Here is a 23,431-nt window from a genome sequence, read left to right on the forward strand (position 1 = left end):
TTAGTATATGTATGCCATTTTATACATAACAAGCTATTATTCTTCAACACATTTAGCAAAGAGCAGATTTCTTCTTATTTGACTGATGACAGAATTAAAACGGAGTTTAGACTGAGATCATGAAAGAAGCCTTTGTTAGTTCTGGCAGTCGTGTCCAAGGATTTCTGACTCTTGAGTTCTCTGTTTTGACCATACCTATCTATACTGTGTTTGGAACATTTTCTTCTTTCTAGTTAAATTGGACTCTATTAGTCATCTTAAAAATCACAGTAAAGGAGAAAAGACAGTATTGAGAGTATGAATAATAGAGGCAGACTCTGTGTGGATTAACCTGTTTTAGCAGCATCTGTTATATTCTGACCCCATCAAATAATGCTGAAATCAAGATAATATTAAACTAAAGTCAGACATAAAGGGGGATGTCATTGTGCTTTTGTTTTTGCTTTTGCATCTGTATTCTGTGCTGATTGCAACCATTAAAAATGGCCCCTCTAACGGATTTTTCTGCTACAAAATACCTTGGCTTCCATTAAAAGCATCATTTATTTGACACTATAATCCTGTCACATCTCTTTAATAAAAGTTGAGCACATAATTACAATTTTGCTATTTTTTTGTTGAACATCAGCAATATATACCAGTATTTTCCACATGCAGAATATAGTTTAGGATTGCATTTTATTGATTACAGTTCTGGTTGAAGTTGATGTTTGACCCTTCTGACACTAAGTTCAACAAGCATATAGGAAAACAAGCTTTGATTCTGAGGCAAAGTGATGTTTTCATCAGGTAGTTAGTAATAATTGTTGTCCACAATTATGAATTGGCCTAATCTTAAATTTCACCAACTAATAATCTCTTTCTGCTATAGATTTGAGTTATAGTGTACATTATATACAATTATTTACAAATTAAAACCTCTTTTCCTTTAAAGACATGCTCACTTTTAGCCTGAATTTTTCTGCATTGAATCTCCCCCGCAGCAGACATTTGAAGATAATGAATGAATTCATGGCATGAGATGACTCACAGTCGCTTAGGCACCTAATTTTTCAAGAATAATTGATTTTCAAAGACAAAACTCTAAACTTTCAAAGATTGATCTCCTCTGCCTGTAACTTTTGAGTGTCCCCAATTATTCATGGATGACAAATCACAGACATATAATACCTATTTATATGCACAAATCTATATAATGGCCTTTGGTGCTTTCCCCCTTGAATTTCCTAGCTTCTTTTCCAAAAACCAATCCAAATAGGTAGACAATCTAAAAAATATCAAAAAAGTATCAAATCTGAGGTCTAGAGAGAGCCAATGTGATTAAGCCCCAGTAGTTATAGAAAGCAAAACGTTAGATTCATCCCTAGGCAGCAGTAGAAAGCAATTTCATTGCAGCTGTCCTCCTGACTCAGAAGCCTGCAGGTCACAAACTCTGTGATAGTATTGGATCCTCGTGGGCAATATATCAAATGTGACCATTCCAAGTTTGTTCATGACCTTTAATCACCATATATTTTGTTGGGTAGGAAGCCTGATTTCAAATCCTGCCTCCAACACGTTGCTATTCATGTGCTCCTGTGTTTGTTCTTAAAAGACTATCTAGTGGCTAAATCTAGCTTAGCTTTTCCATTTTAAATTTCTTGGGGTTGGCGGGGTTTAAATGTTTACAGGTGTTTGTTCTTAGCTGTGTTTTCTTACATGCAAAAGAAAAATTTAGAGCTGACTTTATGTCTTTTGTTTTTGCTTTAAAAAAAAAGTTACATGATTGGAGAACTTGCCTTACCCCTACGGTTAGAGCTTATTGTTCATTCTTTTCATCAACATTGGCCTGTTTCGTTCATTTTTTTTGACCGGTACTTAATTAGTACCTACTGTGGGCAGGATACTATGCTGTACCTTAATCTGAAGTTGAGGGCAGTTTAGTCTCTCTCTCTCTCTCTCTCTCTCTCTCTCTCTCGCGCCCAGACCACTTCACATGCCCAGTGTTATTGTCCAGTGAAAGAATCAAATCACCATGCAATTTCCATCATTACATCGTAGACATCTGCTTTTAATTGTCCAGCTAATGGAGTGCAGTAAATATGTGAATTAAAAAAAATTGACTTTGGAATATATGTCATATGTTGACATTTTACATTGAAAGTCATAAAGAGGCATGTGGGGACTTAACAGAGAAAGTCCTTCCTATCAATTTTATATGTTTACTATTAAAATAGACTACCCCTACAGGAAGCGAACTCCCCATCACTGGAAGGAACTACTTAAGCAGAGTTTGAATGCCTAGTTTCTCAGGGATATTGTGAAAGGAATTTTCTATTTTAAATAGTATTAAAGTAATTTTTTAGTTAGTAAATAGTCATCAACTAAAGGTAGAAGGAGATGGCTCAGACACACACTGTGTGTAACACTGAGGAGCCAGTCAGTTATCAGAGTTTTTTCCAGATTACTTAGAATAGATAACCTGAACATTGAATGTATATGTTCTATACATTGTTGAATATTGTGATAATGATCTGATATATACTTATGAAAACTTTTCTACTTGTGTTACAGAAAATAGAAATTATTGGTGATGAAGAAAGTGACATGATAAGTAATTCTGAAGTAGAACAAGTGAATTCTCTTTTGGATTACAAGGTAATTTAAAATTCTGAATTCATTAAAAGAAGATATCTAATGAGGCAGACTTTTACAGTACCTATGTTACTCCCATTTGATAAGGTAATCATTTTGGAGCTTTGCATTGATTCTCTCAGGCAATGTGAATATCAGCCAGAGTGCCGGGCATTTTAATTATTGCTGGCTGGTTTAGTGATTATGATTTTCAGCAAAGAGTTTGATGAGCCAAGTTAAGTATTGATGGTGTATGGCAAGGTGGGGCAGTGCATAGTGGTGGTTAATATGAAATTTATGACAAAGACTTTCTAAAGCCCACGTTCATTTTTAAATGATGGTAAAGGGGAGATATTTTTTCCAATGGCCTTTACTAATTTTATCCTGAATTTCTTTTTTTTTTATTCTCTCTGTCCTTTCTAAAATTTCCCTGTTTAGATTTTTTTTTTATTTCAGCTCATTATAGGGGTACAAAGGTTCAGGTTATATATATTGCCCATGCCTCCCCATCCCCCTGAGTCTGAGCTTCCAGTGTGTCCATTCCCCAGGCAGTGCGCATCTCACTCATCAAGTAGGCATACACCCATCCCTTCCCCCCAGCCCCCACCTCTGTCCGATACCCAATTGGTGTTATTCCCAAATGTGCACTCAGGGAAACCAGTTTGCTGGTGAGTACATGTGGTGCTTATTTTTCCATTCTTGGGATACTTCGCTTAATAGAATGGGTTCCAACTCTCTCCAGGAGAACCAAAGAGATGCCATATCGCCATTATTTCTAATAGCTTTATCTTGAATTTCAACCTCTTCTGTAGACCATTTTTAAAAATATAATAATATACCTATTCTAGGAGAATTTTAAAAACAATTCCCAAAGCAAATGCAGAATGAATATGAATAGAGATGACCTTTTCTTAATGTCATTTGTAACTAAACTGAAAGGCTTACTTTGACAGTGTGCAATACATAATTTTGTTTTTATTAAGTTTTGACATAAACTATCATCTGTATGTCGATATTTTTCTGCATAGATATATAAATGATGTCACTTTGTTAATCACTATCTTGTCTTACTAGGTAACTTTGGGGCCTTCTGAAAGTTTGGCCATGTAGTCCTTCCTTCCATACACAAAAGTTATTTTTATGTAATATCATCAGTATCCAAAAGCAGAGACTGTAATCTTAAATGTTAACAGAAAATAACCTTTAATCAGAAAAACAACAGCTGTCATTTTCTCAGAATTTTTTTCAGTTTTACTATAATTGAAATTTATGTCATTCAACAGATTCCATTTTATAAATGTTCATGACATGTCAGGCTTTAAAATATTGAACATTGCAAACACAGAAGGAAATTATCTTTTGAAATTTATTTGCTAAGTGGTCAAAGAGCACAATACAATCCTTTATTTAAACTGTATTTCCAACTGACAGAATTATAAAGTTGTTGGTTCTGAAGTACTAGAGATGATGCTAATCTCTCCTAAATAGTCATATAATATTTCTAAATGCCCAATTCAGGATTAAAATGGCTCTGCAGGCCACAACTTGGCAGAGGCTATGGAAACTACAGACGAGAAGCCTGGATTGCACAGCTGTTAAGTGTGCTCCACTTAGCAGTCTCAAACAGGTCAGATAGGGTTGAACCCACAACTCAGAGGATTCTTTCCAGGACCTCTACCCTCTGGGGTGGCAGCCCACTTGAAGAGGTTTGGAGCTGAAGACCAGGGCAGGGCAGAGTGTCCAGTTCAGAAGTGTTGGTTAGCATTTTTGCTTAACTCAAAAGGACATTTTAGTAATCCAGTGTTTTCCATTGTGGTAAATACTGTGGAAATCAGGGGTCCTTCATTAGCCCATTCGAGATGTCTTTTATAACATGTCACCATCCGACATAAAGTTCTTTTTTTTTAACTCTCAAAACTCAGCACCCATATAGAAAGTATATCTTTTTATAATAATTATTAAAAGATATTTCAATTCACCTCATATGTAAACTTTGTTACTTTAATTGTAAAAGAAGCGTAAGTGAAACCTCACATAGCAGTTCTCATTGCTGAGTTCAGGATATTAGTTTAAAACAGCCTTACCGGTGTAGAAATTTAATCTGTCTTCAGAGAAAATTGTTGTACTCTATTTGCATATACATACTAGTGTTCCTTGCTTGGAGATAAAAATCACTCTGTTGATTTCTTAAGGATAGCCATGCAGCACTTAATCACAGAGACTGGGATACATTCTGAGAAATGCATTGTTAGGCAATTTTGTCAATGTATGAACATCATAAAGTGTACTTACACAAAACTAGATGGTATAGCCTACTACACACCCAGACTATATGGTATAACCTATTGCTGTTAGGCTACAAACCCATACAGCATGTTACTGTATCAAACACCATGTGATTGTAACACAATGGTGGGTATTTATTTATCTAACCAAAGAAAAGGTAATGCATTGTGCTATGACGTTACAACAGCTACACCATCAGGTGATACCTCACCAGGTGATAGGAGTTTTTCAGCTCCATTATAATCTTATGGGACCAAGAAAAATGTTGTTATGTGGTGTATGACTATATATTCATCATAAGCTTCTTGAGGACAGAAAATTACCTTACTCATCTCTGTGATACATGGTTGAGAGCCTGGCACACAAGAGCTCAGTAACTATAGTACTTGCTGAGTGAGTGAATAAATGAATTAATTGATCTTTGGAAATAATTTTAATTCTATTATGCAAGTGTTCATTTATATAAAATCAAATAAGATCAGGAGCTGGATCATTATAAAAATTTTTCCCATACTGAATTAAAACAGTCTATAATTCTTATTATGGCAAGCTGAAAGAATTTACTCTGGTGCATTTGATAATTATTACTATGCCACCATCAATACTTACTTCAAGCCTAGTAGAGTTTCTGGTTGAGATGCATCACTAGAAATCATTTGCTAGGAGTTCTAACTACACAAAATGCTCATGAGACAAATTGACAGGCTCAGTACCTAAGGCATGAGTAGCTATATCATAAAATGGTACCTCAGGATGCAATTTTAAATAGCCTGCTCAGAGATCAAAGCTCTTTTCCACATGGAACCTGGAGTTCTTCCTATAATCATCTTGGAGAAGAATAAACAAAACTTACTGGGAATGTAGAGAGGGTTTTAACATCAAGAAAAATGAGCTAGATCTTGTTTTGTGAAATTGTAGTAACTGATGTTATCTTATTAGTTCCTTTCACAAGCATTCCATTTACTTAGGAAAATGGCCAAATCACACATAAATTACTGCCTATAATCTATGAAGTGTTTAATAGGCTGGAAAAAAAGCAGCTCTTAAAAGAAAATGTCTGCAATATTAAATTATCTTAAAGCAGTTTATGTTTTTTATATATTGCATAAATACTGAGGAGGAGAAACATTTGCATGAAGAATTGGAGATCTGCATACCAAAAGATGCTTTGCTTCTGGAAATTTACAAATGTGAATTACCTTTTTCAAAATGTTTTCTAACGGACTATGAGTGCATCTCAGAAGGACTGTGCATTCAAAGGAGACAATACTGTAATGATGATGGATATCTCTTGTATTCAAAGAGACTTCCTGTCAGCACTTTACTAATACTACTGCTCTGAAAATGAATACTAATAAAACAAATGTTTAAAATTAGTAAAATGTATTATGGCAGGAGCATGCTGAGTATTGTTATAATCCTTACTTGTAATTTATATTTTATAGAGTATCTCTGGATAAGAAATTTAGCTTGTGCAGATGATTCACTTGATATTAAATGGTCTGAAAAGGAAGCAGTTTTATCAGATAAAATAAGTTCTATACTGATTTGATAAAAAATGATGAAGTAAACATATTCATAGATTGGATGTGATTAATACATCATCATCTCAATTTAAACAACAAAAATATCCGTAGAATCAAGTATTTTCTTTTTAGAATATTATGGGGGTACAAACATTTTGGTTACATGTAATGCCTTTGCCTCTCCCAAGCCAGGGCTACAAGTGTGCCCTTCCCCCATACAGTATGCTCCCCCTCCATTAGTTGTGAGTTCACTCCCTCCACCATACCAGCACCCAATGAATATTACTACCATGTGAGCATATTAGTGTTGATCTACCAAATTGTTGCTACCAATCTGATGGCGAATACATGTGGTGCTGCTTTTTCCATTCTTGTGATACCTCACTTGGAAGGATGGACTCAAGCTCTATCCAGGATAATATAAGAGGTGCTAGTTCACCATTGTTTTTTGTAGTTGAGTAGTACTGCATAGTATACATATACCACATTTTATTAATCCACTCATGTATTGATGGGCACTTGGATTGTTTCCACATCTTTGAAATTGTGAATTGTGCTGTCATAAACATTCGAGTACAGATGTCTTTTATTATAGAATGTCTCTTTTTCCTTTGGGTAGATGCCTAGTAGTGGGATTGCTGGATCAAATTATGTTTCTATTTTTAGCACTTTGAGGTATCTGGAAAATATTTTCCACAGGGATTGTACTAATTTTCAGTCCCACCAGTAGTGTAAGAGTGTACCAAACTCTCCACATCCACGCCAGGATTTGTTGGTTTGAGAATTTTTGATAAAGGTCATTCTCACTGGAGACAGGTGATGTCTCACTGTGGTTTTGATTTGCATTTCTGTGATGATTAGAGATGTTGATTATTTTTTCACATGTGTTGGCCATTAGTCTGGCTTCTTTTGAAAAGTTTCTGTTCTTGTCATTTGCCCATTTATTGATGGAGTTGTTTTATTTTTTCTTGTTGATTTTCCTAAGTTCTATATAGATTCTTGTTATCAGCCCTTTATTGGATGTGTAGCATGCAAATATTTTCTCCCATTCTGTAGGTTGTCTATTTGCTCTAATGATAATTTCTTTAGCTGTGCAGAAGCTTTTTAATTTGATAAGATCCCATTTGTTTATTTTTGTTGCTGCCATGATGGTTTTCAGGGTCTTCCTCATAAATTCTTTGCCTAGGCCAACGTCTATAAGAGTTTTCCCAACATTTTCTTCTAGAATTCATAAGTTTTCATGCCTTAGATTTAAGTCTGTTATCCACCATGAGTTGATTTTTGTGAGAAGTGAGAGGTGGGGGTCCAGTTTCAATCTTCTGCATATGCTTATCCAGTTTTCCCAGCACCATTTATTGAATAGAGGTTCTTTTTCCCAATGTATATTTTTCTCTGCTTTGTCAAAGATTAGGTGACAATATGAGGATGGTTTTATATCTGAGTTCTCAGTCCTGTTCCAAAGGTCTGTATCTCTGTTCTTGTGCCAGTACCATGCTGTTTTAGTTACTATACCCTTGTAATAAAGCTTGATGATGCCTCCCAATTTGTTCTTTTTGCTTAAGATTGGTTTGGCTATATGAGGTCTTCTCTAGTTCCATAAAAAGTGAAGAATTATTTTTTTCTGGATCTTTAAAGAATGATGATGGTATTTTGATTGGGATTGCATTAATTCTCTAGATCACTTTAGGTGGTATGGACATTTTAACAATATTGATTCTGCCAATCCATGAGCGTGGTAGGGTCCTCCATCTGTTTACACCTTCTACAATTTCTTTTCTCAGTGTTTCATGGTTCTCCTTATATATGTCTCTCACCTCCTTCATTAAATATATTCCTAAATATTTAATTTTCTTTAATGCTATTGTGAAAGGTGTTACATCTTTGATTAGATTTTCAGCTTGACTGTAATTGGCATATATGTATGCCTGATTTGTGTGCATTAATTTTGTATCCTGAAGCTTTACTGAATTCATTTATCAATTCTAGGAGTCTCTTGGTTGAATCCTTGGGATCTTCTAGATATAATATCATATTGTCTGCAAAGAGTCAGATTTGGACCTCTTCTTCCCCAATTTGGAAACCCTTAATTCGCCTCTCTTGTTTGATTGCTCTGGCAAAGACTTTCAGCACTATGTTGAATAGAAGTGGAGATAGTGGGCAGCCTTGTCTGGTTCCAGTTCTAAGCAGGAATGCTTTGAATTTTTTCCCATTTGGTATAACACTGGATGTGGATTTATCATATATAGCCTTAATAATTTTAAGGTATGTCCCATCTATGCCTGTTTTGTTAAGAGTTTTTATCCTAAAAGTGTGCTGGATTTTGTCAAATGATGTTTCTGCATCTATTGAGAGAATCACATGGGCTTTGCTCTTGCTTTTATTTATGTGGTGACTTGCATTTATAGATTTCTGTATGTTGAACCAACCTTGCATCTCTGGGATAAAGCCCATCTGGTCATGATGAATTATTTTTTTGATGTGCTGTTAGATTCAGTTTTATAAGATTTTCTTGAGGATTTTTCATCTATGTTCATGAGGGATATTGGTCTGTAGTTTTCTTTTTTGTTGTTGTTGTGTTCTTTCCTGGTTGTGGTATCAATGTGATATTGGCTTCATGAATGAATTTGGGAGTATGCCATCCTTCTCAATGTTGTTGAATAATTTCTTCACCGTAAGTATGAGTTCTTCTTGGTAGGTTTGGTAAAATTCAGGTGTGAACCCACCTGATGCAGGATTTTTTTTCTTGGAAGGTTTTTAATTGCTGCTCCAATTTCTGTGCTTGATATTAGTCTGTTTGTGAATTCTATTTCCTCCTGATTGAGCTTATGAGGCTGTGTTTGTCCAAGAATTAGTCCATTTACTCCACATTTTGTAGTTTGGGGGCAGATAGATTTTTATAGTATTCAAAGATAATGATTTGTATTTCAGTGATGTGTGTAGTGACCTCTCCTTTTTCATTTCCAATTGAGTTTATTGAAGTCCTTTCCTTTCTAGTTCTTGTCAATCTAGCAAGAGGGCTGCCAATTTTGTTTGTCTTTTTGAAAAGCCAACTTTTGGTTTTATTGATTTTCTGTATATTTCTTTTAATCTCAAGTTAATTTAGTTCTGTTGTGATCTTAGTTATTTCTTTTCCTCTGCTAAGTTTAGAATTAATTTGCTCTTCCTTTTCCAGTTCCTTGAGTTTGTTTATTAGTTTGTTGATTTGTGAGCTTTCTGCCTTTTGGATGTGAGCACTTAATGCTATTAGTTTTCCTCTCAGGAATGCTTTTGTTGTATCCCAAAGATTTTGATAACTTGTGTCCCTGTTATTATTTAGTTTTAAGAATCTTTTGGGCCGGGTGCAGTGGCTCACACCTGTAATCCTTGCACTCTGGGAGGCTGAGGCAGGTGGATTGCTCGAGGTCAGGAGTTCAAGACCAGCCTGAGCAAGAGCAAGACCCCGTCTCTACTAAAAAAAAAAATAGAAAGAAATTATCTGGTCAACTAAAATATATACAGAAAAAAAATTAGCCGGGCATGGTGGCGCATGCCTGTAGTCCCAGCTACTTGGGAGGCTGAGGCAGTAGGATCGCTTAAGCCCAGGAGTTTGAGCTTGCTGTGAGCTAGGCTGATGCCATGGCACTCACTCTAGCCCAGGCAACAAAGCAAGACTCGATCTCAAAAAAAAAAAAAAATCTTTTGATTTCCATCTGGATCTCCTCTTAGATCCGATAGTCATTCAGCAATAGATTGTTTAATTTCCATGACTATGTGAAGTGGTGAGTGTTTGTGTTGGAATTGATCTCTAATTTTATACCAGTGTGTTCTGAGTAGATACATGGTATAATTCCTATTTTTTTAATTTGTCGAGGTCTCATTTGTGGCCTAGGATGTGATCAATTTTGGAGAAAGTTCCATGAGCTGATAAGAAGAATGTATATTTGGCTTTATTTGGGTGGAATGTTCTATAGTTGTCTGTTTGACTCATTTGTCCTAGAGCTCTGTTTAAGTCCATTGTTTCTTTGTTTATTTTCTGCTTGGAGGATCTGTCCAGTTCAGTCAGTGGGGTGGTGAAATCCCCAGCTACTATGGCATTACTGTTTTCATGCTATTTAGATCAAACAGGGTTTGCTTTATGTATCTGGGCACTCCTGTTTTACGTGTGTAAATATTAAATCTTCTTGTTGGATTTTTTTTTCACCATTGTCTAGTGACCATCTTTGTCTTTCTTTACTTTTGCTATTTTAATGTTTATGTTATCTGAAATAAAGATAGCTACCCCTGCTTTCTTTTGGCTTCCATTTGCCTGGAAGTTTGTTTTACAATCCTTGACTTTGAGTCTGAAAGTGTCTTTGTGGGTTAGATACATTTTTTTCAAGACAGAAGATACTTTACTTATGATTTTTTATTCACTCAGCCAGTCTATATCTCTTCAGAGGACAATTCAAGCCATTCATATTTATTGAGAGAATTGATGTATGGAGTAGATTTCTGTTCATATTGTTGGATAAATTCTTGCTGTTTTGTTTTACCTCTAGAGCCATTTAGAAATCCACATTCTGGACTTTAACTCTTGAGTGATTTTACTTTGGTGCATGCCTATTGTGCTGCTCAGTTTACAGTGCAGGTCTGAATACTTCCTGCAGGGCAAGTCTGGTCTTCACAAATTCCATCAGTGATTGTCTGAGAAAGTCTTTATTTTTCCCTCATAGATGATGTTTGGTTTTGCTGGGTAAAGAATTCTAGGTTGGCCATTATTCTGTTTTAGAAGATTGAGCATGGTTTCCCAGTTCCTCTGGCTTGTAAGGTTTCAGTTGAGAAGTCTGTAGTTAGTCTTACAGGTTTTCCTTTGTTTCTGCTGTTTTTGTCTTACTGCTCAAAGGATTGCATCTCTCGTGTTTACTTTGGCCAGCTTAATAACTATGTGACATAGTGATTGCGTTTTCCCATTGAGTCTCCCAGGAGTTCTGTGTGCTTCTTGTACCTGGATATCTAGATTTCTGGCCAGGCCAGGCAGGTTTTCCTTTAGCATTCCAAGAAATAGATTTTCCATCTCTTGTGTATTTTCTTTTTCTCTCTCTGGGATGCCTATAATTCTTATATTTGGTTTCCTTATGTAATCCCACATGTCTTGTATGTTTTGTTCTTGTCCCTTGCTTCTGTGTTCTTTTTCTTTATCTGATTTGTTTAGCACATAGGCATTATCTTCAAGCTCTGAGATTTTTTCTTCTGCATGATCCATTCTACTCTCAAGGATTTCCACTGTGTTTTGTAGTTTCTTGAATGCCTCTTTCATTTCCAGTATTTCTGTTTTGTTCTCTCATAATATTTCAATTTCTTTAGAGAATTTTTCATTCATTTCCTGTATTTTTTTTTTTGTGGCTTGTGTTGAGTTTCTATTTTCTCTTCAATTCCATTGAGTTTTCTTACAATCCATGTTCAGAATTCTTCCTCTGCCATTGTAATCATTTCATTTAAAGTGATATCCGTTGTTGAGGGTCTAATGATTCATTTTGGGGGGACTTTTCTCTCTAATTTTTCATGTTTCCTGCATTCTTTCACTGATTCTTTCTTATGTTACTTGGCTGAGAACTGGGGGTGCTAGGACTGGTTTATGGCCCTATCACCAAGCCCCCAAGGGACATTCCTTGACAGTGCTGGGAAGAGGTGCTCTGGTCCTGTATTGCCTCAGAATATTTTAACAAGTTGGGTTATCTCTGACCTGTTGTCTTCATTTCTTGCCAATGGAGATTAGTGAGTTTTTTTTCCCCCAGGTTAAGCTCCCAGGCAATGGATCACACTTATGGATATGAGTCCATTGCCCTCTAATAGCTTGAGGTGTTAAGCCATGGGGTTACGCTTTTTGTCACTGATCATAGTTTGCGTGGAGGAACCAGTTATCGAGGTAATCTGATGCCTCTGGGTTAGGCTCTGGTCCCCCAGATGGGGTATACAGATACCCCTATCTTTGGGAAGGGTCCTGCCACTCCCGAGGGTTACTTGGACCCTGTTCCCCCTTAAGGTAGTGGTAAGACCAAGATATATCGCACACAGCTGGGGCCTGCAAGCCTGAGTGCGATGCGTGTGCTGGTATGGTTATTTGATCTGCCAGTAGGGGGAGTCCCTAATAGGTTATTCAGGGCTCTTTCACCACACTGGGGAGGCTGCTCCTGATGGGAGGGGTCAATTGGTTCAATTGCTGAGGTCTCTGGCCAGGATTTTCCTTCCCTGTCCACAGCCCCCAATGCTGGCAGCCACCTGGACACGGAGAGCAAGCCCTAGAGTTATGTTCTTATTTAGAGGACCTATGCTGGTCTGGCAGGCTGAATCAACAGGCTGCCTGCTATGTTTCAGCTCCAATGTCCTGAGTATTCACACCAGCCCTACAGAGAAAGCAGCTTTTCTTGTTTCTTCCCACCTCTAAGGGTGGAACCCACCACAGCGTCTCCGGGATGTGGACTCCAAAAATGGAGTCCACCCATCCATGTAGAGCTAGCACTGGTGGTGACCAATCAGAAGTTTGGAGATGTTGGTTCAGTGGGCTGAACCAACAGGCCTCCAGCTGTCCCCTCTGCATCACAGTCCCACAGTCTCATGTCTGCCTAGCAAAAGGTCCTGTTCTTTCTGTCCAGCCCTGAGCCAGCCAAATCGTCAGTGGTTTGGGGAGTAGAGCCTCCTTTTCAGCGTTCACCTCCTTTTTTTTGGTCCCGCTGACCACCAGAGGTGAGGTACCTCTCTCCAAACTCCCTTGCGTGGTCATGGGAAGTGACCATTCAGACTGGTGCCATCCTAGCACAGAGCACCAGGGATTTCAAAATGTTTCCTGCTATTGTCTCCTTTATGCAGAGCATGGTGTCCTGTGCAACCACTTTGTACTGACTTCAGGCACGTCCCTGTCTGATTGGGTGCGGAGGTCAGTGGAGGATCCTGGTGTCCTCCTGTGGGTTAGATCATACTGCACTGGCTGACCAGGTGGGCACGGCTGTTCCACACTCTATTCCCTATTGTACATCTCGCACTCTCCAGTTTTTGCAATCATATCTCCCATTCACCGTTGGTTTTTTTTTTTTTTTTTTTTTTCCTGTGCTGTATGTCCCACACTGTTTCTCTGCAGCTTCACAATGCTCTTCTTGTGGGGGGAGCGATCCACTCGTGTGTAGCCATCCAAGTTCTTCACGTCTTTCTCTGGGAGCAGAGAGCCAGGAGGTCACCACAAATCTGCCATTTTCAGATAGGTCAGAATCAACTAATTTTATATATTTTATGCAGCTTTTTGAACAAATGCTGTTAAAGGTCCTATGTTCTGTGACATGAGTTCTCCAGCTTCAGAAAATACTCATAACCTACTTTCATGGTTTTTGACAAATAGGCTTACTGATAATTTATTTATTTTATTTTAATTGTAAATTGGCAAGTTATAGTTGTGTATATTTATAGTATAAAAATTGATGTTATGATTTATGAATACTAGGTGGAATAATTAAATCAATCTAATTAACACATCCATCACCTTAAATATTTATTTCCTGTGGTAAGAACATTTGAAATTAACTCTTAGAAATTTTGAAATGCACAATACATTATTATTTACTATCTTCACTGTAAATACTACTCAACTTTTAAAAAGAAAGAAATTTTATTGTTTGCAAAATCATGGATGGAATGGGAGAACATTATGCTAAGTGTAACAAGTCAGGTACAGAAAGACAAATACTCCATGCTCTCACTTATATATAGAATCAAACTCAAAGAATCAAACTCAAAGAAGCAGAGAGTATAATGGTGATTAACAGAGGCTGGGGGGAGGATGGAGAATGTGGATATTATGGTTAAAGAGTACAAAGCCTCAATTATATAAGAAGGAAAAGTTGTGTGTGTGCTTAGTTTTTTAAATTTTTAACCAGGTTTATTGACATATAATTCCTACACAATACAATTTACCTCTTTAAACATGCAGTTAAATGAGTTTTTACAGGTGAACATAGTTGTGTAAACACCACCACGATTTCTAGTGTGGGGATATTATGAATAAAGCTGCTGTGAATATTCATATATGTCTTTGTGTGGACATGAGTTTTTGTTTCTCTTGGGTAAATACCTAACAGTAGGATTGCTGTTGAGTAAGAAAGAGCATGCTGAATTTTATAAGAAACTGCCAAAGTGTTTCAAAATTAACTCTACCATTTTACACTCCCAGAAACAATATATGGAAATTCGAATTGTTCCACATACTCACCAGCACTTGGTATTGTCAATCTCTTTAACATTTGCCAATGTAGTATGTCAGCAGAAGTATCTCATTGTGATTTTAATTCACATTTCCTTAATGAAAAATTAAATAAAACATCTTTTTACATGCTTATTGGTCATTCAGTTAGCTTCCTTGATGAAGTGTGTGTTCAAATATTTTGCCTGCTTTTTATTCTTTTGCTGGTCCTATAATTGAGTTGTAAGAGTTCTTTATGTATTCTGGATACAAGACCTTTTTCATATATGTGATTTGCAAATATTTTCTCCCAATATGTGGCCTGTATTTTTTATTTTCTTTACAGTGTCTTTTGAAAAGCCAAGTTTTTTTAAAGAAATCTTTCTTCTTTTGTTTCATACTTTTTGTATTCTATTTAAGAAATTTTTGCCTAACTGAAGTTCATGAAGATTTTCTCCTCTGTTTTCCTCTAGAAGCTTTATAGTTATAGGTTTTACATTTTAGTTCTATGGTCCATGTCTTGTTACATTTTGTCTATGATGTGAGATGAAAATTGAAAATCTTTTCCTTTTATTGCATGTGGATTTACACTTGTTCAACCACAGTTTGTTGAAAGACTACACTTTCTTTGTCCATTGAATTACCTCAGCACCTTTGTCAAAAGTCAATCAACCATGCATGTGTGCATCTATTTCTGGTCTCTCTATTCTGTTCTATCGATCTATATATATATGTCTACCCTTATGCCAAAACCATACTATCTTGATTACTGTAGCTTTAGTAGTAAACCTATTTAGAGCACGTTCATGGTCATTATCTTACATGAACTTTATAACACTCAAAGCTAGAACTGTCAAGGATTACCAATAATATCCATTTTACAGATGAGTAAATGAGTCTCAGAGAGGTTAATGGTCTACCTAATCTGCACAGTTATCAGTAGACCTGGCACTTAGAATACTCCTAAATCCTACTCCAAGGTTTTTTTGTTTTTCCTAGAAAACTAGCAAAAATATTGAAAAGAAACTGAGTCGCACATCACTGGTACACAATGGTACATTTAGAAATATTTTCTGAATAAGACTCCTACTTAGTACAGGGGACTCAACAATTTATTAATACTTAAGACAGTCTTAGAAATTTCAGTCCCTCCTTGATACAAAATAACCTTTTTAGTTCTCAGTATTTGGCTTTTTGAAGGGTACCTTCGGTATTACTGCAGCTGCTATTGCTCTTGGGGTTAATTAGGCTCTCTCTATTCTTAATCCTAATCCAAATGCTAATTAGATTTGACATAGGAGGGGTCTTTCCAAGATGGGAGCAGTTTTTTGGTTTTTCTCTTACTGAAATTTGATTGCATTTTTAACCTTGTAAATTATTTCCTGCTTGTGATTTGCTTAGAAGGTAGCCTTTGAGTAACAGGATAATTTCCTTCTGTGCTTTTTATTCCTTATGCTAACATTGTATTTTCTTTATTGTCCCCCTAATTTGATTGCACTGTAGAATTTTAGTGTGCATCCAACATGTACAGTCCTATGTTTATATAAGGTAATTGTATTGTTTGATGTTTTCTCCTTCAGAATGAAGAAGTCAGATTCATTGAAAATGAGCTAGAGATTCAAAAGCAAAAATACTTTAAACTTCAGACTTTTGTTAGAAGCTTGATACTAGCTATGAAAGCCGACGATAAGGAACAACAGCAGGTAGGTCCAAGAAGAGACTAGTAAAATGCAATATGTGTTGATGAAAAATGGCATTTCACACGAGTTCTTCATATCTTTTCATTTTTATACTTCATTTCTGTTTGGCATGGAGGAAGGGTTTGTTATTTTGTGACTTTTTTAACACAGTTTTCTTGAGAATAGACATTCAGATTTTGTGTGCTGCTTTAGTGGAAAATCAAAATTAACATGATTAAGATGCTTTATTAATCCCAGACTAGATTTTAAGTAGGGAAAATAATCTTAAAATTAATTTTAATTACAGAAATTTTTCAAAGTGTTCATAGAGATGGGGCTACCCTAACTAGAGAGGCACATGTTTTGGGACCTTTTGTGAATGAAAGAGCTTAATATTTATTTGCCTCTCTTGGATCTTAGTTTCCTTCCAGCTCCCACTAGAGTTCATAAGTATTTGGATATCTTCTAGTCTGTGATATATTACTCATCACCAAGAAAACATGAAATTACTTTTTGAAATTCTTTGTGACCACAGTATAGCACTTGCTTTTCCCAATTTAAGTAGAGTGTTTGAATCCTATACTCCACAGATGAAATGTAATGTCTTTTTTTGGTTGCTGTGGATTGTTGTTTACAAATTCCTTCCAAATTACAATTTCTGTCTCATATTTTCATGTGAAATCTATACAATAATGCATTAGGCTTAGGTAAAAAACATTATAAAATTAAAATAAGTACTCTATTTAATATTAAACAATACCGAATTTGCCTTTAAGATTTTGCCACCATGCTGATTCCTTGTCTGAGAAGTTCTAGATGAGTAGTGTGAGACACAGGTAACCATTATTTAGAAGCAGTCTCAGAGGTTTTTATTTATCAAGGAATATCAAGAGTATAAAATCCATCCCTTATATCCAAGCAAGTCTACGCATACATAGCCCATCCCAGATGTCTCCAGGGGAAAAGATTAGATTCATAGCATCCCATAAGTCTCCCTTTTTTCAAAGAAAAAAGTATTTATATATTTTACTGAAGTGCTTAACCACAAAATCTAAACTAAAAGAATTTACTCATAAGGCTCAAATCAGCATGTATGTGTCCTGTTTGATGAATTTTGTTCCCTTAGCCCCCACCCACAGACCTAAGACACAGTAGCCTTCAGTTACCTTTACCAGTTTTCTTTAAGCCTACTATATGAGTTATACATATACCATGACATATTGAAATTGTGTTTGTTTTTTAGGAACCTAAAATACAGAATTTAAATGAATAGGAGTGGTAGTCCTGAACATGGTCCCCAGGGTACTATGAATTTTAAATAACTGTAAAAAAGAAAAAAAAATAGATCCAACCGTAGGAATAACTTGGAGTGTGGTCCTGGTCTCAAAAGACATAGCATTGTTTTGAATTAAGAGTTATATGGCCAACTAACTAGCAGTCATCTGTGTCTCTTGACATCTAGGGATAACACACTGACTCCATTTTATTTTCTAATTCTAACCTCATTCCAGGTTTGGCTCTTTCCCCAAGACCACTAACAAAGAAGAAAAGTAACTAATGCATATTTTATTTTTCCTTTATTCTTCTACTTTTCCTCTGATAAAAGACTAGTAAACTAAAATATGGACAAAAAGTTGGCTGAAAGAGAAAGTGACACAACTACTGTATTCAACATTATAGCCAATATAATCAACACCTCAAATAGAAACTGGCTGATTTTCATAGTTAAGGTTGGGTATAATGAATCTCAAAATATGGTCTCAAAATATAGAAGACACCAATAGTAGTCCACAAAACTTATCTAGGTCATCTCTTAAACTACTGATCTTTAAATTATGAAATATTTAGAGGTTTATTTCTAGGAGGAAATAATTTTTATTCTACCTAATAAAAGAGAACCATTGGGTCATTGGCTTTGCATTAAAAAAAAACAGTGCTTTTCCATTAATTTTGATTTGGGTAATTTGAGTGAGATATGTGGTCGGCAGAATATTTTTTCCCAATGAAGAAGTCCAGGGTTTAAAAAAATATGATACTTTCTGAATGAAAGAGATTACCCAAAGGATTTTGTTGTTGTTGTTAAATCAATAGCCATTTAAAATCAAAATAAGGTTGCCAACATTGTACTAAGTCATTAGTTATGGTCTTTCTTCCCCTGATAATTCATTATGTGATCTTAGCCAGGTCAATTGCCTTTCTTGAGCTTCAATTTCTCCACCTAGCAGGGAGTATCAGGAGGATTAATATTATAGAACTTGGTATTCATATCCTAAGACCTACAACAAGTGTTATAGAGACTGATCATATATTTGGGAAGTTTTTAGTATCTTGAGAAGAATGACACTAGGTCAGGCCCTGAAGATAGCTGTCATTGATGAAGAACGTGTAATAAAGTTAATCGTGTTTACTTAAGTATCTATGAAAAAGGAAGTTCCAACAATTGGCATAATCCAAAAATTTGTTCAGTGTGCCAATGTTGTAATCCAGTAAGATACTGAAAGAAGAATTTTAAAGTGGGCCTCATGCATTAGTAGTGCCCTATACTGCCTCAGATATTAAAGTTTTTTATATTTTTACTACATTAATTTAAATCAGTCAACTACATGTAATATAATAACAAATAAATAAATAATAGTGCTTATCTGATTTGCAGGGCTCCCCACTAGAAGTTAGAATATCATTAAATCTCCTCATCCACATGACTTTCCAACTCTAATCACATGTTTAGTGAGTGTTAATTTGAACACTTTGCCCTCTTTAATATGACATCTTCAAAATTGCAAAGTGAATTAAATCCAGTGATATAGTTCTTATAGATTGACCAGCCAAAGGCCCTGTAGTACTTGGAATTGGATAGTGGTAAACCACTGTTCTAGAAGAAAATTGCTCTGTGTCCTATTACTGACACCTAGCACCTTAGAATGTATGTAGTACCTTTAGGTCACTTGGCTGTGTAAATACTCTGAATTTCAGCAAGAAGTTCATGGGCAATTGAATCGTATAAAATAAATAACAGCCTTTCTTCCAGATAGGAGTTAATCTCTCCTTACACAGCCTGACAAAAAGGAGGAAGTTTTGACCTTGCCTCTGTGATACAAGGCAAAAAGTATGGGATTTGTAGCTGTCACTTCTTTTAGTAAAGAGAATAGGCAAATACTGTCTTATTTCATCATTGAATTTCATATGTTCTCCAACATCGCCTGTCTTTCTGTTCCTTAATTGAGTAGTGGCAAGCTTTCAGTTGTTCCTGTTCCCTTGGTCCTTATTTACCATTGCATCCAAAGCCCACACTACAAGTCATGCTCTCTAAAAATTGCCAGATATGCTACATTATTTTTAGTATTGGGAGCAGCAAATCAATCATTTAGTTCGCAATTTCTTGTGGTCAAGTGGGCATCAGCCCTGTCAGCCACATAAAACTTGATTAATCACTCACTTCTCTAGTATGGATACATGTTCTACAACTCCAGATGAAACAATTATGAAACATGGCAAAGCTTAGTTCATGGTTCTTGGCTTATCATAATTACTCCAGAAGAGAAATGAGCAGCCCTCCAGATATGACATTACTTCAGCAAGATCCACTGATTCAGCTGTGCCCTTGTGGGTGCTTGGCCATCTGTAGATATAGACATAGCCTAAGGAAAGAAAAAAAATCACTTGGTCTTTTCAAGTTGTTAAAGTTTAGTCTAAAGTAGAATAGCTGAACTTTTTTTCTAACTGCTAAATTCATTCTTCCACAGAAGAGCAAAAGAACCACATTTTGTGAAATGTGGTTTTCTCTAAAGGATAGAATAACTGGGCATATATATTTTAATAAGGAATACAATTTTAAAGCCTTTTAGCAGTGATCAGTGAACACTTAAACCTAATATGAAAATTGCTTACTTCAAACACTTCAAAGCACTTGGTTCAAAATAGTTGCTCATTTCCCTCCCTATTTCCCCTGTGTACAGGGTTTCACTCTACATAATCCACACTCTAAACATCTAGTCTTTTGTTACCTCCTTAAAAGTGTATGAAGAATTTTTCTTTTAGGCAAGGAATTGTATAAGATCCTTAAAGAGAGATGATTCTTTCCTTAAATTCGCAAGAATAAATCAACATGAGAGGACAACAAATATTAACATAAAATTGGAAAAAAATCTATCCACATACTAATCTAAAAAATTGATTTTTATGATTCAGGCACTGCTGTCAGATTTACCTCCTGAATTAGAAGAGATGGAATTCAATCATACCTCGCCAGAGCCTGATGATACCTCATTCAGTATGTCTTCTTTATCAGAGAAAAATGCCTCAGACAGTTTGTGATTTGAGGGGGAGATATATGATGCAGTCTTTTGGCTGCCTAACAAGTGTGCATTTCAAGATATCTGCATTCTGTTACCCTGATATTCTTCAGTTGGAAAAACATATTGTTGAAACAGACATATTCTATGAAGGATGGACAAGATATAATGGCTACAGTGCACAAAATGTATGTGAAATTTAAAAGCATTTTTGAAAGGTTTTTTTTTTCAAACTGATGGAACACTGGAAAAATTTATATTTAATTTTGAGCAGTTCAGCCATGAAATATTATATGTCTAATTTCTGAAAGATTTTTGCTTGGGAAAATCTTGGATTGGATTGGAATTGTATTTTTATAGAAGAATCTTAGTTTTAGTAATAGTTTTAACCAGAGACACAACAATAAAAATATTTTGACATTACTTATCAAGTTGCTAAAGTTCAATTGGTCTTGTTTTTGTAGCCATTGTATCTTATTTATTCCCCTTTCCTTTTCCTGTCATCCACGTACACTTTTACTCAGGAAAGTAGACTGAAATTAAACAAAACTTAAAAAATATTATTTGACCTGGATGAGTCCTGCCACTTTTTGTTCAATCCCTATGAGAATTTGACTTAAGCTAATGATTGAAAATTGAAGTGATTACAAGTATGTAATTGTAAACTGTTGGTATTCTTCTATTATCTAACGCAAATATTTGCAGGGAGGGGTGAAGCACTATGGAAAGTTAATTAACTAACATAAAGTCAAATAAATTACTAAGTGTAGAGCAACAAAATGTTGTAAAAGATTAGTCTTAATGGGAACTCTTCATTACTGCAAATGACAAATGTTGACAAGATTCACATTCTACTAGTAAATTTGTGTGTAACTGAGTTAGATGAAATGTTGCATAAATATTTCAAGTTTATTATCATCTTCATAATATTTTTTCAGTTCTTACATTTTATGAAACAGGAAATCAAGATAAGCCACTGAGTTTTTTTTTTTAATTTAGTCACTCAGCTTTGCCACAAAATTTACCTCATTTCCATGTGAGGCTTGTATAGAGCCATCAGCCAAGGATAGTATTAAAAAAGAGTTATACTACTTTGGTTATAAATCACAGTCCTCTGAAATTCCTGGATACTATTCTATGTGTACACACCTAATATGGGCATGTTACCCAGTTGTTTTATTAGTAGGTACCAGATGGCAACACACTGTAGACAGTTCTTTGCAGATCTTCCCTTCCGGGGTACCAGATGGTATTACTAAGAACCACGGAAGTGAAGATACCAGTTTCTCCCTAAGCTTACAGTGTCATATATTTGTGACTTGGCAGTGTAGAATTGTGTTGCATGGTTAAATTATTATCTATACCTAAAGATTAATAAAGTATCTAGATGGCTGTTTTGACCATCATTTCTATTTTAAATATTTTTAAAATTTGTAATTAGAGGCAATTTTGATCTTGTAATTCACTGATACCAAATTATGAACGCAGAAAGGCAGTCATCAATATCTTTAACCTTGAAATGTTCTCTCCCTCCCACTCAAATAGGTAAGGCTCATTGATGGTCATTCATTTTGTCAATTATTTGTTTGATTTGATACTGCTGACATACTACTGCTGCAGTTCTTTGTTAGCAGGAATATTTCAGTGGTCAGGTATGCTCCCTTTTAGCTGAGAGCCATGTTTTTTTCAAACAGTGTTTAGTATTCCTTGCAGACAAATCAAATTCCATTCAGAGAAAAGGAACAGAGTAACAGAACCTCAGATATTAGAATAAAATGTATCAGTCATACCAATTCCTCCATAAGATAAAGAGTCCCCTTATATACAGCAAATATAGAAAACATTTCTTAAGCAGTATGAACAAATTCCAGCCCTTCAAATCTCCCCTAGGGTCGACTTCCCAGTCATTGAGTTTATCTTTCAACTCTAATTTCTAATTTAAGCCGCTTCTTATTTGGTTCTCATTGCAAAGTAAGGATAGGTGATTCTCTCCTGCATCTTTCAACAGTATGGATTGTATTTGTCACACTTCAGCAATTAGTCACTAAATGAAAAAAATAATTCATTGACGATGGTGGACATTGGATTTCTTAGCAAGCTGTAAACATCACAAAAAATATACTTCTTTTTAAATTCTGCGAAGATATTAATAAAACTTAAAGGGAAATTTTAATGGATTTAAAGATTCTGCTAGGTGTAATTTCCAGAAAGAATCTTACTCTGCAATTTTGAAACATAGAGGATTCCCTTGTCTCTGTTTAAAGTTCCATTAAAATAGAAACTATATAAATCATAACAGTACACTTAGGACTTCTTTTGTCTTGGCATTTGCGTTTCAGCACCAGAATTATTTACTATCATTGGAATTAAGACACTTCTAAAATGAAATGTGGCTGTTCTATAGCAGGAACCAAAGGAAAAAAAAGAATCATAATTGGCAGGTTGAAATTATGTATGGTAGAATTTGAAAAAGATGTCAAAGTCAAGTATTAAAAGATTCTTATGAAAAAAGTATATTTTTAACATATATAGATTGGAGTTGATTTTTTGCAATGTTTTAGCACAGAAAAAATAGTTTATGACTGCTCTTGTGAATATCTTTATAGCTGGGGTAAAAATCAACTAGTGTTTCTTTCTTTATGACTTTGACAATATTAAAACAGACCATACTATCTGAAGCATCTGTCAGAGAGACAGAAGCCAATGTGGAAAAAAAAAATTAACTATATTTTGATGTCTGCTTTAAGCTTAGGATAGGCAAGCAGTTTCTAAGCAGGAAATGTGTATGTAAGAGCATTTACCTTACAAAATGTATACTTAAGAGAAAAAAAGAAAGGTAACTTCTTCACT

At 35.4% G+C, this 23,431-nt stretch overlaps 1 protein-coding gene across 1 annotated transcript in view; it reads left to right on the plus strand.

The window, feature by feature from the left end:
• HDX (highly divergent homeobox) overlaps window positions 1-20,603 on the plus strand; it is a 168,881-nt gene extending 148,278 nt beyond the window's left edge. Inside the window, exons 7-9 of the mRNA XM_069463959.1 lie at window positions 2,554-2,637; window positions 16,191-16,313; window positions 20,478-20,603. Of these exons, the coding sequence (XP_069320060.1) occupies window positions 2,554-2,637; window positions 16,191-16,313; window positions 20,478-20,603 (333 nt within the window). The remainder of the gene's footprint in view (window positions 1-2,553; window positions 2,638-16,190; window positions 16,314-20,477) is intronic.
• The last annotated feature ends 2,828 nt before the right edge of the window (window positions 20,604-23,431 follow it).

The sequence above is a fragment of the Eulemur rufifrons genome, chromosome 30, assembly GCF_041146395.1.
Source record: "Eulemur rufifrons isolate Redbay chromosome 30, OSU_ERuf_1, whole genome shotgun sequence".
NCBI lineage: Eukaryota > Metazoa > Chordata > Mammalia > Primates > Lemuridae > Eulemur > Eulemur rufifrons.